Source organism: Populus euphratica, unplaced genomic scaffold (genome assembly GCF_000495115.2).
Source record: "Populus euphratica unplaced genomic scaffold, PopEup_1.0 scaffold31.1, whole genome shotgun sequence".
In the NCBI taxonomy this organism is placed as follows: Eukaryota; Viridiplantae; Streptophyta; class Magnoliopsida; order Malpighiales; family Salicaceae; genus Populus; species Populus euphratica.
The window spans coordinates 3,875,085-3,891,677 of NW_011499850.1; the positions used below are offsets into that span (position 1 = coordinate 3,875,085).

General features: G+C 33.1%; 1 protein-coding gene across 1 annotated transcript; it reads right to left on the minus strand.

The window, feature by feature from the left end:
- Positions 1-10,725: 10,725 nt before the first annotated feature.
- On the minus strand, positions 10,726-15,474 carry LOC105121262 (uncharacterized). Its single transcript, XM_011019827.1, has 3 exons — positions 13,543-15,474; positions 12,824-13,121; positions 10,726-12,692 (listed from the first exon to the last, which is right to left on the minus strand). The coding sequence occupies exons 1-3, from the start codon at positions 14,760-14,762 to the stop codon at positions 11,058-11,060; spliced, it is 3,153 nt and encodes a 1,050-aa protein (XP_011018129.1). The 5' UTR covers positions 14,763-15,474; the 3' UTR covers positions 10,726-11,057.
- Between the last annotated feature and the right edge of the window lie 1,119 nt (positions 15,475-16,593).

The window sequence follows — 16,593 nt, forward strand, 5'->3', positions numbered from 1 at the left end:
TAGATGTTTAAGTTAATAAAGTTACAGAAAGAATATAATGTGTAAAATGAAAATGATTAAATGTAGAAAAATAATCTTTTTTATCTAGTAATAAGTAAAAATTAGCATTATTCATTCTTCGTGATTTATAAGCATTATACATCTAAGAATCATATAAACTTTCTTAATGCATAGTATAGTTGTAGATATAATAAGTATTCTACTCGTTGGAATAATCATACAAAATAATTACTTTTATTGTGGGTGACTGCATAGCCAACTTGTAAAATAAAGATCATTTAGGTGACCATACTGTAAATTTGTAAAGTAGAGCAGTCATACGAGAGACTTTATTATTAACTTATAAGATGAGGTGCTTGTATGGATAGTCTTATTGTAGTGAACATGCCTTAACATTATTTGACGTGCCCGTAAAAAATAGAGAATTTTTTGAAACACAAAAACGAGAGCATTAGTGGGCTTGGGTGTGAACCCACCACACCAACAGGCCTAGGTTTTGAAGCCATCGCATCATTTGGTTTAAGATTTGTTTCATCATCGGGCCTGGTCAGCAATTTGGGTTCGGTCTGAGCCCATCTCCACCGTGTCCTTTCCTTTATATTATGCGATGCTTCGGGCCTAATGTTTGCTACCGTCAAGATCTAGAAAAGCAGGAGGTCTATATTTCAGGCAACATTATCAGCTTGGGCTAACCTTTTTTTCCTGAAAATAACTGAGACTTGTACAAGAACTCCATTGGAGAGTCACTTGGATTAAATTTATTAAGGCAGACAAGGACCCAATTTGCAACCCAACAACCAAGAAAACATGGCGTTGTCGCTAATGATGATGGCATATGATACTGGCCCGGGTCCGGTCCTCTCAAATCATGATCTTCGTCTTGTTGTTCTTCATGCAAGCATGAAAGATTCTGAAGCTAAAATGTTTCGGCCTACTGGTGAGGCTGTCAATCACGGGCTTGGAACCCTAAAAGAAAAACTGAGGCTGGAGTTTATTAGTTAATAAGTATGGTCAAGCTACGCCAGCTCAGTTGCATGAAATGTACCCGACATGCACAGGAGGGTGTATATAATATTTGGATTCAAATACAATAAGGTACAATATGGATCTTTTTACCATTGCATGGTCCCAAACCTGGCAGATTCTTCTTGTGTTAACCTACTAACCACTACCACTAAGAGAAGATATAGAATTTGTGGCTGGGGGAGGTCTGCATCACTTTTATTATTATTATTATTATTATTATTATTATTATTTAGTTCTAGCTCTTGGCCCCTTTCCTGAAAGCCCTACCCAACTTTTTGGTCTTTTTTGCAAATTCAATCGGGTATGGTTGAGATCTCTGCCTTTATTTCTTAGTAAATTATATATACTGCTGGGTGCATTATCCTCTCATCTTTTTAGTAAACTATTAAATTAACCAGGGTGGATGCAGGCATCCGGATTTCAATCATGGAGAGCATGCACCTTGGATGATTTTTAATCATTTCCCTAACTGGAGTGGTCAAGTTTCAATACCACTTGTTTGCATAGTGAAGTATCGAGAAGATTGGACCTCGCTCGTCGTCCAAATAGAAAGAGTACTGCCCCAACTACAAGGATCATAGCAAGCAAAGCGAATGACCAAGTTACACAGATCAGACCCACTTGATTAACTGGGAAGAAAACGTGAGGGCAAAAATTAAAGTTGCTTGGATTATTAATTCAATAATAGAGAGAGGGAACAGGCAAGCATGGTGCTCTAAAAGCCTGCATATCCATGAAAAGAAGAGCGAGAAAAAGGCAATGCATGATGCCGTCCTTTGTCATCTTCCTGTTCCATGCCTCCAACCACAAGTGCCTTTTACATTGTTTATTTAAATTAAATAAATACCTGCATTATCTTCTTCTTTATTCCCCGATTGACCAGATTTTCAAAACCAAAAAGAACTAAAGAGTTTCTTTCTAATCGATGAGCTTGAGAAAGAATTAAAATATCGGGGCAACCATGACCACAGTACTCCGTACCCTTTTCCTAATATAATAAGCCTTCAGTCGACGCATGCAGGCTCCACTTTTAAAAGGCAAGAAGAAAGAGGCGATGCATTCAGTGTTGGCTAGCTTCGAAGACAATCCTTTTCTTTTGAAGGGTTTAGGTAATCTGAGGTGGGACCTGGATTGTTTTGTGGATAAAGGCAGAGGTTATAATATGGGCGTGGGAGAGGGTGGCATGCAGTTTATTATAGGTTTTCGTTTTGAACCTTTTTCTTTTGAAAGAACACTACAACAGCAAAACAATAAGCAAAGTAGGTTGAGACAACGAGCTAGGCTTGAGATATCAGTTACAAAAGAAAAGAGTAGGTTAAAAGCCTTACTTGACTAAGACAAAGTTTGTCTTTCCCGTTTGCAATGTTTAGCTTTTTGTTGATTCCGAGCAGTTTTCTCTATCAAGTTTTATATCTCTGAATCTTTCTTGCATTTTACTTTTTTTGTTAGGTTACTTCAAGTATTAATTTACATTTAGTGGATCCCATCTATTGTGATTGAAGAAAGGTTAGTTTCAATTGATCCCTCAAATTTGGACAAATCCAGTGTTAATTTTTTTTATGCGATTTCAATTTTGTAAATGCTTGTCTTAATGCCTCAATTATGAAATAACTAGTAAGTGTTTTTAATCCATGAAATCTTTAAATTTAATCAAACCTTTTTAGAATTAATTTGATGTGGTTAAATATTCCGGTTTCAATAAAAAGTTTTGATGATTTCACTTATATTTTTTATATTTAAAAATTTACTTAGAAATGTTGGAGAATTTGTTCAAAAACATAATTACCAAGCTTATTTGAAATCAATATTAAAATAGAGTGGCCCACTCATTACTCTTAATGATAGCTAAGAAATTGATATTGATATCCCACTCATTACTCTTAATGATAGCTAAGAAATTGATATTGATATCCCACTCATTACTCTTAATGATAGCTAAGAAATTGATATTGATATCCCACTCATTACTCTTAATGATAGCTAAGAAATTGATATTGATATTAATTAATATATTGATATACACGTAAGATTTTGTATTACTTAATTTACCTTGTTAATAATAATTAAGGAATTGATATCAATATTAATCAATATATTAATAAACATGTAAGATGTTTTGTACTTTGTTAATGATAATTAAGGAATTGATATCAATATTAGTCTACTATGTTAATATCTATATTGCTTGATATATTGACAAATATATAAGATGCTCTAATCATACTTAGTTTACCATATTATTGATACTTAAAGAATTGATATTAATATTGTTTGATATATTGATAGATATGTAAAATATTATGACACTTAGCATATTATGTATGATAGTAGCTAAAAGAATGATATTGGTGTTATTGATTTTATTGACAGAACACATGAGAATATTTCAATACTTAGTTAAGTGTGTTGACAATAATTAAAAAAATAAATTCAACGTATTTAGTGATTCATAAAAATGGTGATTATAATGAAAAATAAGATATCTAATAACTTATATAGACAATGACTAAGGAAGCTAATATGAATTTTAATTTTGGATAATTTAGTAATGATTTATTTGGTATATTTGGATTAATAAATTTCTAATATGGTGGCGAAAATATAAAACCCTTACATGTATTAAATTGATTGTGTTACTTTTGGGAAATATAATTATAAAATAATAAATTAATTCCTTATGTTACATTTAAAATACTATATTCTTTACAAATTCATCTCATTCGGTAGGGTCATGCTAATATTAGTTATTAGCTTTTATTTTCCTAGATATATAGTCGATGTAATTTAAATATTATGTCAATTTAATAATTTCCTTTTGATACATATTTAGTTATGTAACCTTACTTAAGTATCATAAATTAAACCCTTTTGTATCAAAATTTCCTCATGTATTTATCATGTCTGATCATATAGTATAATAATGAAGTACAAATATCTATATAATTGATAATGAATAACCATGGGGAATTTTAATAGATTAATAAATGAATAGGTGGTACGCATAAGATATCTGTATGGAGTTTATATAAATATTTGTTATGCAAAATACAATGGGATAAATTTTTTAATAGGTCCCGTGTAGAGGCCGAGACGCTATTGAAATTTTATCAAATCCAACAAATCCTTTAAATAATTGATTTGATATAATGTGAATTATGACATGGATATTGTTCTACGAAAAAAATACAGGTGTTAATTCATCTCCCTTCAAATATATAGAATACATGTAAAAACTTTACATGAAAGATGTTTTAATGGAAACATGATAATAAATAATTGATGATAAGAAGAATATAATAATAAAAATATTATATATTATGATAAAAAAATAAAATATTATTTGTAGAGTGCGTGCTTTTCACCGAAAGCTTACTAGATTTAATTTGGATATTAGTTTTTAGTGGAGACTTCAATATATTTAATATATAGTTTATATTATTTTATGATATTGTTATTTAAGTGAAAGTTTTTGAAGCTTAAAATTTGTATTTATTTATCTTTATTTTGTATTTAATTTTATCAAATAAAATAAGAATGGTAAAATTTAAAATTGTGACTTTTAGATTTTTAATTGTATATATACCTTTGCCTTTTTACATAAATTTATGATATATTTTTATACTACGAATGTATAAAACTTTCCACGGTGCATGAAGTTTTTGTTATAAAATATGTAAATTTCTTTTTTTTTTCTTGCAATAAGTTTAACAATATACATACAATGACTTTTTTTTTTTTGCAATAAGTTTAACAATATACATACAATGTATACGTACATTTAATGTATATATCTCTTTATTATATTAAATTTCTATATATTCCAATACTGAAAAGTACTTAAGGGTAATTAATTAATCAAGAAGACCATAATTAATGTGGAGCAAGCATGCATGGCTGGAGTCAATAGACCTTCATTTATATTGATGGAGGCATGAAAGCAACACATCTATTTATGTCTTCCAACTTGATATCTCGTCCACATTCAATTAATAATTATCTCCCTACCAAGATGATTTGCGATTTGCCCGTTACTAGTCGTGTGCCCTGCTATGCCGTGGGGTTGACTCTCTTTTTTTTTATTGCTTGGAAAATGATGTTAAACTAACACAAACGCATTTTAAACCAGGAAAAAGATTTTGCCATTGTGATAATGGAATTGTTGAATTAAATAAATTGATTTTATTTTAATTTGATAGTGAAAAAAAAAAGAAGCAATAATAGCAGCAAATAGATTTTTTTTTAAATAATCACAATAACCTAAAAAATAAATAAAAAAAATAATAATGATGTAACTCTATTCCCATTCTATTAAATATAAGGTTGAAATTGAATAAAAAAAATCTGATTCAACTTAAATTAATATGATAAACTTGTAATCTAGGTACTAAGAATTAAGTGAATCTTGATTTATAAGTCAAATTCATGGCTTAAGTTGGGAAATCGAGATAATCTGATATAAAAAAATGAAGAAAATCTCAATGCCAATTTTTTTTTGGGTACTAAGAATTGAGTCAATCTTGATTCATAAGTCAAATTCATGGCTTAAGTCGGGAAATCGAGATAATCTAATATAAAAAAGTGAAGAAAATCTCAATGCCAATTTTTTTTTATAAAAATTTGTTGAATGATGAAAACTAAAAAAACAATACATAAAGAAAACAAAATCAAATTTCAACCTGCGTTAATTTTTTAAACTCATGACCTCAATATTATAGAAATATCATGTTAATTTTTTAAACTCATGACCTCAGTATTATAGAAGTACCATATCTAAAAAAACTAAAAAGCTCAATTATTAACCGATCAAATATTAAATGATAAAATTAGAAAAATAATCTTAACTATATAAAGGATCCAAAATAAAAAATAAGAATTAAAATAATAAGGATTGAAATTGAAATTAAAAATAATTTTGATTTTTTTATGGAAGAGTGAAATTAAAAAGAAAAATAAATTAACAAAATGACCCAAAATAAATAAATAAAAGAATGAGGGTCAAATTTCAAATTTCAAATATAAAAAAATTGATTGAATGGTGAAATTGAAAAGAAAAATCAATTTAATAAAAAATCCAAAAATAAAAATCAATCAAAAAATAAGGATCACTTTGGAAAAAAAAAATACAATATCACAAATTGAGATTGAAAGAAGTGATTGAAAACAATCAAAATTTACAAAAAAAAAATATTAAAAATCATAAGAATAAAGATTAAAATTCAAAACATCAAATGACAATTCTAAAATTTTGCATGGGTAATATGATCAAAATAAAAAAAAAATCTAGATGAAAAGGGCACAAAAAAAAAAAAAATCTAGATGAAAAGGGCACAACTATTATTATATAGTTCTAGGAAACATTGCTACTAATCTGGATGAATAGGTTTTCGTAGCTTTTGTTAATGCTTGCACATTTTAGTACTGGATTATCACACTTTCTCTCCCCATCTGGTTAAAATGAAGGGAATATGATCTAGCTAGATCTTATGATAATTAATGAGGCAAAAAAATTAGTAAAAAGGGGCGTTAACTATCCAAATTGCTATCAAATTAAATTGATGAACTTGCTTCTCCTTGTCTTGACTGCTCATAATTTTAATTCCAATGCAACTACTGGAGAAACAAGGCTCACCTGTGAAGATTTTTGCTTTAACAACGTATTTTTAAAGGATTCAAACTCAGTAACCCCATCATTCTATGGATTGACAGTTAATTAAATTCTATTTTATTTTTGTATTTGAATTGAGAAATCTCTGAAAATAACTCTCTACTATGTATATTCGAGATTAGATATAGTTCATTTTCGATCTTCAGGTCTTATTTCTTTCATGTAATACATGAATAGATGTCTTGTTTTAAAGAAGAACGATGAGTTGTTAAATCCCATTAGTTTTTAAGCTTATATATAATACTTTTTTTCTTCTATGTTAATGCCATCGTTCACATTTTTATATTTAAAGCACATATGAAAAATAATTTTCAATGGAAATTGTGCATGGTATAAAATGTGAGAAATTGACATCATCAGCTTTTTTTTATCAAGAAATAAGAAGGCTGACATCGTAAGATTACATAAAACAAAAGGGAAAAAAAAAGTATGAAAAAAGCTAAATTAATCATTCCATCAAATTACGGATTAATTATATGGATAAACAATATTTTAATTATAAGTGGAAACTACGCCAGGCCTCTCTGCATGCGCTAAGCAATATAAGTATTTACTTTCACGTCACCTTCAATATGAAGAATCTAACTATCCATTTAATTTTCACTATCATTAAAGCTCTAGTTGAAAACTTTAGGATATGTATATATACAGCTGAATTTAGGTGATGATCTTAAATGAGAACACATGCAATGCAAGGCTGATATTAAGTTAGCTCCAGTTGATCTTCAACGAGAAGCACGCAATGATTTTTGTCACCATTAATAGTGTTATCTTGACTTTGTTGACATGCAAAGAGAAATGAAATGTCTTTGTTCATGTGGATGTTTATCATATATGCATTAATTGGGCGGCTTCTTCTTTGACATGGAGGTTTGACAATCTGGGCCTGCGTTCTCTTGCCCTTCGAGACACGGTGAGCAGAGGCACATGCAGACTCTCGATCATCACACACAGAATAATCATTCTGAGTCACAGGGAGGGAATCAGCTACTATAGAATCACCATTCATGTATATATATATAAGCTGTTAATTAGCTCTTAATTAAAAGCTCCTATATATATAGAATGGATCTTCATCATCCTCAAATATTTGGGATTTCTAGCAAGTTTCTCTACTCGATTAATTCATCCTTTGTCTATTTAACTTCGTCATACCTGTCCAGATACATTGTGGCCCTTGTGTGGTTTTTTATGTCACCAGTTCGTGATGGTCTTCTCTATATATTCTATATTCAAAGTGTGCTTTGTTTACCCTATTAATAGTGCTTTCCTTTTGTATTTATAGTTTATAATTTCAATCGGCAGAAGACTCCCAAATTCCGTACATCATTTTTCAACAACAGAAATGCTGTTGAATTAGGTCTCCAATAAGTTGATGTGATCCAATTTATTGCCAAGTCTTGATGATGCTGATCATGAAGGTCATTTGCGTGCTGAATCTATAACTTTGATTACAAGGAACAAATGTAAGAGGAAAAAAGTCAGTAAAGTTACTTTCCCTCATTTTGTTTGAAAGGAAGTGTGACAAATGAAGGGAAATAAAGTGGAGAGGAAGTACATCTTTTTGTTAATTTTATTTGAAACAAAAGGAAGAATTTTGAAGAATAAAATTATGCATTTGGTTTAAACTTGCAAATAGTTTTATTGAGAATAAAATTATAGTTTCATAAGTTTTCCACCCATTTCTCTCTTAACTGGAGGTATTATTAAGGTTATGTTTGTTTTTTATTGGTTTTTATGTTTGCAGTTAAACAAACACAACAAAATATTTAGTAATAAATCAAATTGGATTTTATATTATGGGTCTATTAAAAAATTAAGTTTGAAATGTAGATTTTGTAAAGTATTTTTTATATATTTTTCATTGAGTTTTGTAAAATTTTATTTGTTTTTATATTTTAAAAATATTTTTTAAAAAAAATTATTTTTTTTATGCTTTAAATTGATATATTTTTATTGTTTCAGATCATTTTGATGCGTTGATATTAAAAATAATTTTTTTAAAAAAAAAAATTATTTTGATATAAATATAAAAAATATTTTGAAAAACAACCGCAATCACACTTCCATTAAATATTTTATACATATTTTTTGTTACATATAAATTTCAACTATAATTTTTGCTAAACATATCTAAATACAACTAACCATTATTAACCATACTTTTTAAACTTATTTTTTTTAAACCACAATTACAAAAACTATCTAAAAACCAAACACACTTAAATGTGATCTAGGGTGTATATGTCCTATTTCTAGTGTTTTTCATCTTTCCAAAGTAAAGAAAATTTATTAGTTTTTGTGTTATCTTTCTCAAAATCCTTAATTCAAATAAAAACTTAAATAAGTTAATTTAGACTTTATTTTACATTGCAGTTGAATTATACTCTTAAAAAAAAATTAATTTAAAATTAATTTTTTTTTATTTGAGATTTCAATCCAATTATACTATTGAAAATAAATTTTAATTTAAAATTAATTTTTTTATGTTTTTTTATCATTTTGATATATTTTTGTTAAAAATAAATTTTAAAAAATAAAAATATAATTTATATAGCCTTAATAGTTAAAAAAGTATGTTCTCTTTCTTCTTAAGGTAAAACTTCACTGTTAACGGTCAACCAAATTTATTAATTTTTTTGGATAGGTTAATATAAATATAAACTTTTAAAATTGCGAAAATATTTTTATTGCAAGAAGGAAAAAACATGAAGGATAACTCAATCGGCATCCAAAAAGAATCAAAATCGTCTTGAAAATACAATAGTACTTTCAAATCAGATTTTGCTATTATAGTCGATCGGTACAGGGGAGAAGCACGGACTAGAAGCACCTATGGCCATGGAAGGCCCCGAGATTACTTAAGCCATGAAAGACTTTGAAGTATAATAGCAAGCAACATAGTTTTTCCTAAGCAAGCACAAGCAGAGAATCAGAGGCCTGTCCAAGCAGTAAAGCGAGGGAGACGAGGCAGGATGCAGGGGAAGAAAATGCTGCTGCCTGCTGCCACCCACGAAGACAGACTGGAGCTAGGAGGGGGTGGTTGCCATTCCCAGCTTTGCAATCTATCTGTCATTAACTGATAATTCTTTATTATTCGTCTCAATTTGGAAATTACAATCCATTAATGTTGAAAACCAAATTTCATGGTGGGTTGTGCCTGTAATTTACTCCTCTTTCCTTCTATGGAGACGTGGGCCACGTAGTGTTAGTGACAGATGGATGGGTGCTGTCGTATTTCTTGTGCTTTGTACATTCTACCTCCGTTCCTGTCCTTTCGCCACCTCTTGCAATAACGCCGGTTTCTTTCCTTTTTCTCGTAGGGATATGATAATGTATTTTTATTACAATTTAAAGTAATTTTTATTTAGAAATATATATTAAAATAATATTTTTTATTTTTTAAAAATTTATTTTTAATATTAACACATCAAAACAATATAAAAACATCCAAATAAAACATATAATAAAAAATAAAAAATTTAAACGGCTGAAAAACAAAGAATAACTCCCCTAAGTATCATCTTGAGATTCTGCCATGTAAAGGGGTTGGGGCATCTACTCCCATCGTGTTAGCTAGCTAGCTAGCAAAAGAGAAGAAACTCTCCTGTGGGCGATTAGAATAATAATCTTCTAGAGCTAAATTATGTGTATAATTTACAAGTCAATCTAAGCAACGATTGTATAATTGAAAAACATGACAAATGCAAATTTTCTAACAAGATGAGTAGCAGCACCCCATCACCAGCATACAAAACAATCCACGTAAACATATCTTCCACGAGAAAGGAAAATCTCGAGCAGTCGGATTCTTGGAATTTGGCAAGAAGCAGGCTGTCCATCTCAAGCACGAACTTAACTCCCCTAATTATCATCTTGAGATTCTGCCATGTAAAGGGATAAGTTGAAGCTCTGTTAAATCACTAAAAAACCAATAATTTGATCGATTAAATTGCTAGCACCTTGCAAGATATCACCATCAATGGCTACTGCTGAATTATTGCGGGGGGGATAAAATAAAATGAGAAGGAAAAAACCTATAACAGGAGGAATGCCTCATTTTATTAATCATGGTCCGCGTAAATAATAAATATTTATATCTATGACAAAATACTATAAAATCCTATATAAAAAAAAGCATATAAAAGAACTTGATAAAAGAAAAGTGAGACATTGCTGCCTAAAGATTCCGTTAATCTATCAACATCTCCCTCTTCTCTAAACTGCTTTCTTTTCCTTTTTACCCCTCTCAACCGTTTTCACCGTCCGCCAAAAACAGTCCACCATATTTACAACTCTGTCCAACATAAACAAGGGGTTGCCACCGCTATCCATTCTCCCTATCTCAGCCATGAGGGCTCCTGGTTCACAACCCATCAACCACCACTCTGATGCTACTTGGCAGCCAATCACCGTGGCTACGGCTGTCAGAATCGGTATCAGGCTCGAGCCGGATGATCGCGGATTCGTTGGCGCATATAGGTAGCCGTAATTTGAGCTGGCGCAGGCTCGGAACCAATACGTTGTCGGTCCATTCTTCTAAGCCTGTTCGGCCTAGCCATATCCCGCAAACAATTTTTTCCAATGCCTCGTCTTGGATTTCAATCTGCATCTGATTGCTTAAGATGGTCGAAAACTTCTTGGTTATAGAATTTGAAATGTCGTGTCTAATGGAGCTGAAATCTGCATGTTTGAAGACAATGTGGTCGTCCACTAAATTAAGCAGCTCTTTAGAGACCGATGAAGTTGCAGACGTCAACAGTCTGTTATTGAGGGCATCTTCATCATCATGATCAACTGTAAGATCACTTGAATTGTGCGAGCCATCTGCTTTATCATCCCCTGTGTCAGCAGCTTCATTCAAGTCGAATGCTAGTGCTGTTCCTAAGTCCTTCCTTGGCTTTGCGGACCTCTCTTCATCATGAAGCCAATTGGCTCGGCGCTTTGCTGTTCTCTCAGAAAGGGTTAGCCTTAATTGCCAGCCTCCGCTGGCCAGACTCGCAAGCTTCTTCTCATCCAGCGAAATGCCGTTTGATAGGAATTTGAGATTGTCTGGTAAGCGATTTGCGGTCAGAATGAATATAACATTACCAAGACTGATTTCACGGCCAAGGGAATCGGCAATACGACCTCTCTCCATAGCCCGCTTTATGCTCCCTCTAACAAGCATATCCGCTTCATCAATATCCTCTAGTATGATTACTGAGAAGGGGTTCCTTCTAACTGCCTCTGCTATTCGATCAAGCACAGTTTTACCACGGAAACTCACTCCAGATTCCCCATCCTCACGCCATGAACCAAGACAAACCATTATTGGATTTGCCCCACAAACAAGCTCTGAAAGGGCAGATGCCATCTTCTTCTTACCAGCCCTGTCAGGACCAGTGAACAACAGCCAAATGTCACCCTTTGATCCAGTGCTCCGACCTTTACCGTGACCCAATTTGCATTGTGTCACTGTTGTAGCCACTGCAGATGCTGCATCCTGCTGCCACCAAACCTTTTCCAGAAGACCCTTGAGGAGTTTCTTGAACAAGTCAGCATCTAATTTGCTGAGAAGTTTGGCGCTGTGCAATTCATTGAAATTGGGTCGCGGCTCAGAAGGTACACAGCTTAAAAAGTCCTTGGTATGGTCCACGTGTTCTTTCTCAGGAGCCTCCTCAGCAACCTTTGGTCTGCCAAGAATCAGGTCTGTTCTCACAGGGCTTCCAGGCGGAGTGGTTGCCCGTCCAGCTGGTTGGCTGGGCAACAGATTTGGGAGATTTGGGTTGAACACAAGGGTTCTGTCCGGCTTTTTATTTAAACTTAACTTGGGCTGGAAAGGTTGGCGAGGAAGCAGGTTATGATTATGTAAGTTTGTCATTGAGAGAGCAGGTTGGGCAATTCTTTCAGATCCAAGATTAGTTTGATGATAAGCAGGATGAAGATGCAAGCATCTATCGTGCCAATTCTTCTGCAACTCCAGTCTCTTCTGCTTCAACATCAGTTCTTGATCCTTAGTCTGCATGATAACACAGCGACAATATTAGTTTCATTGTTGACCTTTTGATTTTAGCACTTAAAATGAGAAAAAAGAATCTTAAATGGGCCGGTACAAGTTTGCAGTTCACTTTGAGGTTTGAGCTAACTTACCGCTGTCTGATCAGAAGACTTAACATCACCATCTTGAGGCTTTGCATTTCTCAACCATAGTGGCAGTGGTGGCTGAGCTGATTCAGATTTGACTTCTGAAGATTTCTCAACCTCATTCGGTACAATTTTTGCTAGCTCTTGCTCATAATTCCGCATGCAATCAGGGCAACAACTCATTCTTCGAGCAGGATCCAAGTTCTCAGAGAGACGCCTTGGCGGAGCAAGAGTCACAGATGGAAAACCCTTCAGTGGTGATAGAGACTCGACTGAGCTGCTGAGGATTCCATTGGTTCCGAGCCTACACATCGACAAATATGTAAATGATTTAATCATAAATAACAGGAAAAAGAATGATTAATCACAGTTATTCTCTGGAAGGACTATATAAAAACAAATCCTTAATCTAAAGGAGGTTTTTATTCCTTAAGCCAGGTGCAATTCAGATGTCAGAATTCTCAGAAACCTCCACTAGTATGCAACTTTCTGAACGAACTGACAAAAAATCCCAAATTGTAGATCAGTATGTAGAACTTAACTTGGAATATATTTTCCGAAAGTCCAGGTATCAAACAATCTACAACACAGCAATTTCCGAAGGCATCACTCATTGAAGATGTAAGAACATCTCCAGTTTTCCATCAGATCCTCAGGCTAACGCGTAAGTTAAGCTCATGAATAAAAAAGTATAGCTCCAAAAATAGCAATAACAGCACATATACCTATGAAACATCCCTGGAAGAGGTGCTCTAGCAGCAATTGGCAGAGCCTGCAGATCCCAATCATTTTCCATTGAAGGATGATATACTTGGCATCTCAAATCTGTCTCACAGGTAGCAGTCCCAATCAACCAAACTTCCCCCCCACCACTCCCCTCTCCAAACCTCCCCAAAAGCTTCCTCATCTCCTCCACAGCCGACCGCCCAATATCTGACACAATCTGCTGCTGCTGCTGAACCCCACCAGAACCTGCAAAGCTCACTTGCTGCTCAACAAGCCATTTCAAATCCCCCATATCAAGAATCACCCCACCACAATTCCCTATCCGGGTCTCAATCAACGCCCCTAATTCCACAATCCTCGCCGCTACCTGTGCTTTATCCAAAAACTCTTTTTCTAAATGAATCACATGAACATTCTTTAACACCCCATCTCCTACTTCTTTACTCTCTATTCTCTTCAAAACCTCCTTCACTACCATCTCTGGCTCTGATTCACCTACCAAAACAGGATTCTTCTTCTTACTCTTGGACAAAGTAGCAATAACCTTCTTAACCTCCTCATTTCTTGGTGCACCAGATTGACCGACACCCCCTTGTTGCAATCTTGGATTCATATAAAAATTCCTATTAGTAACAGGAGCAGGAACAGCCACAGCTCCTGGAGCACGAAACCCCAGTCCAATCCCAGAGCTAGCAGCAGGATTCGAATTCGAAGAAGCATTCAAAGATTGCTCAATTGCTGCCTTAACAGCTGGGCTCGAAAAGCTAGCTTCCCTCATAACTCTACTAACACTTGGATCATCAAGAATTGATATAATCAACTGCTCCAGCTCAACTTTGACAGCCAAAAGTGGTTGTTGCTGCTGTTCAGGGCACCCTCTTCGCTGATGAGCCTGGGCACGCTTTAGTGCAGCCATTAAGGCATTGGAGATTGGTGGGTCAAGGCCAGGACTAAGGTTTTGTGCGGTAGGGAGGCGTTCAAGGGCAACAGTAAAGCAGAGCTCAAGAGCTCTGCACTGAAGAGGATGTGAAGAATTAGGGTGTGATTTGATGCATGCTTGACGGAGGAAACCAGATGGGGAAGCTAATAGTGTTGCCGCCACATGAAGTGGTGTGGTCTGACCATGGTTACGGCGGCTTGCTTCGGCAATCGAGTGGTTCAGTACACTCGCCGCCTCTGGTGTCAGAGTCTGCTGGATGGTGCTAAGTCCAGCTCTCATTTCTTTAAAACCAGGAACAAAAGTCTTTGTCAAATTCAAACTATGTATTGAAATGAATTCAAGAAGGGATAAAGAAGCTTTCTTTCTTGCAAGTTCTTTGTTTTCAGGGAGTGGGGGATGCAATCGCTAAAGACAAACAACAAGGGTGGTTTGGTTTTGGTTTGTCCAAATGGACAAATTGGCTTACAATTTTCAGGTGGAGAGGGAGGGATGAGGAGATTATCAAACAACAAAGAACTAAATAAAAATTAAAAAAAGAAGCTATCTTTATAATTCCCTTTTATCTAACAAGAAGGCTCTTATGGCAGGATCTACTATCCATCCATCCATCTCTTTCTCGGCTTCCCCTTTACTTGCTTTGAGTTGTTTGTTTTGTTTTGCTTTTTTCCTCACTTTCTCACTCACATAAAAGGCTACATAAGAGAATTCAACGCGAAAACGAAAGATCGGATCCTCCTCTTCACAATAACCATCGATCCCTCTCTCTCTCTCTTACTCACCGAACTCTTTTCTATCTCTATCCATCTGATGATGCCGCTGCTACCGATGATTCAATAACCAAAAAGAAAAAAAATATCCCATCTCAAATATACCCAACAATGTTAAACAGTGATTAAATATTTAAATAATACTACACAAATAAGACCGACCAGGAAAAGTAGAAAGTAGCAGTAGCAGTAAATTAGTGTTAGGGGGGCAGATAGATGCATGATTTTTTTTGTTTTTATTGTGAAAAGGATAGAGAAAGAGAATTTCTGGAGAGTAGAGAGAGGGGTGGGGATGTAGTACTATCAGTTACAAAGATTTCTGTAAAATGCTATCTGGGCCCTTTTTTTTTTAGTGCTCGCGTCATCTTTCGTTACTTCCTCTTTTTTATTGTAGTTTCCTATTTTCTTTTTAATTATTTTATTTTTCAATCTATTATTAAATCTAAATCTCATCTAGTTCAATAGACTGATATCCAGATTTTAACTCGGCTTGAATCTTAAATTAAATTAAAAAAATTTAATTCGATGATATCTAGTCTAGTTTGACCCAAACAAGTTTTTAATTATGCTTTAATATAATCATTTTCAAAAAAAATACAAAAATGACCTTTTTAATTAAAATAATATACTCAATTTAATTTAAAAACTAGTAAATCAACCCAATAATTTAATATAAGTTTTTTGGTTTTTTTATTTTAAATTATTTTCATGTTAAAAATAATTTTTTATTAAAAAAATGATATTTATTAGTGATATATTACTGTTAGATTAGATTACTTTAATCCATCAGATTGACTGCCCCTTTTTTTGTTATATCTATTTTGTTTCTTGTATACTAGAATGAATCCTGGGACCAAACATCAGGTCACACTATCCTGCAGCGCGTTTACGCACGTTCCAATAAATAGTTGCACCTTAAGCGCGTGTTGTCACCCGTGTTGATGTGGAGTGAGGTTGGAGGTGTGAAGCACTCTCAACTTTCTATCTTTATTTGCCTTTCAACCATTTTTTATGCTTTTCACACGCAACCGCTGCAAAGGCATCGCACGGCTTCTACCTCTTCACTTGTTATTTTAATAGTTACTTTACACGCGTTTGTCTGTCGATTAGATATTTTTTTATATAAAAAATTGTTTAAACAAGTTTTTTTTATGTGTTTTTATAGTTAATTTCTTTTACACATGTAATTAAATAAATAAATAAACCATATGTGTAAAAACAATAATAAATAATAAATAAAACTAAAACTATATATGTAATTAAATTAAAAAACTATGTGTAAAAATAATAATAAATAATAAATAAAACTAAAACTAAAAAAATCAAAATATAAATATAAATTA

Excerpts from the sequence above, each read along its gene's own strand:
- LOC105121262 (XM_011019827.1), bottom strand. The coding sequence starts at position 14,762 with ATGAGAGCTGGACTTAGCACCATCCAGCAGACTCTGACACCAGAGGCG. Across the intron at positions 13,122-13,542 it reads CTTCCAGGGATGTTTCATAG|GCTCGGAACCAATGGAATCC; the intron begins GTATATGTGCTG and ends GTCGATGTGTAG. Across the intron at positions 12,693-12,823 it reads AGTCTTCTGATCAGACAGCG|ACTAAGGATCAAGAACTGAT; the intron begins GTAAGTTAGCTC and ends GTTATCATGCAG.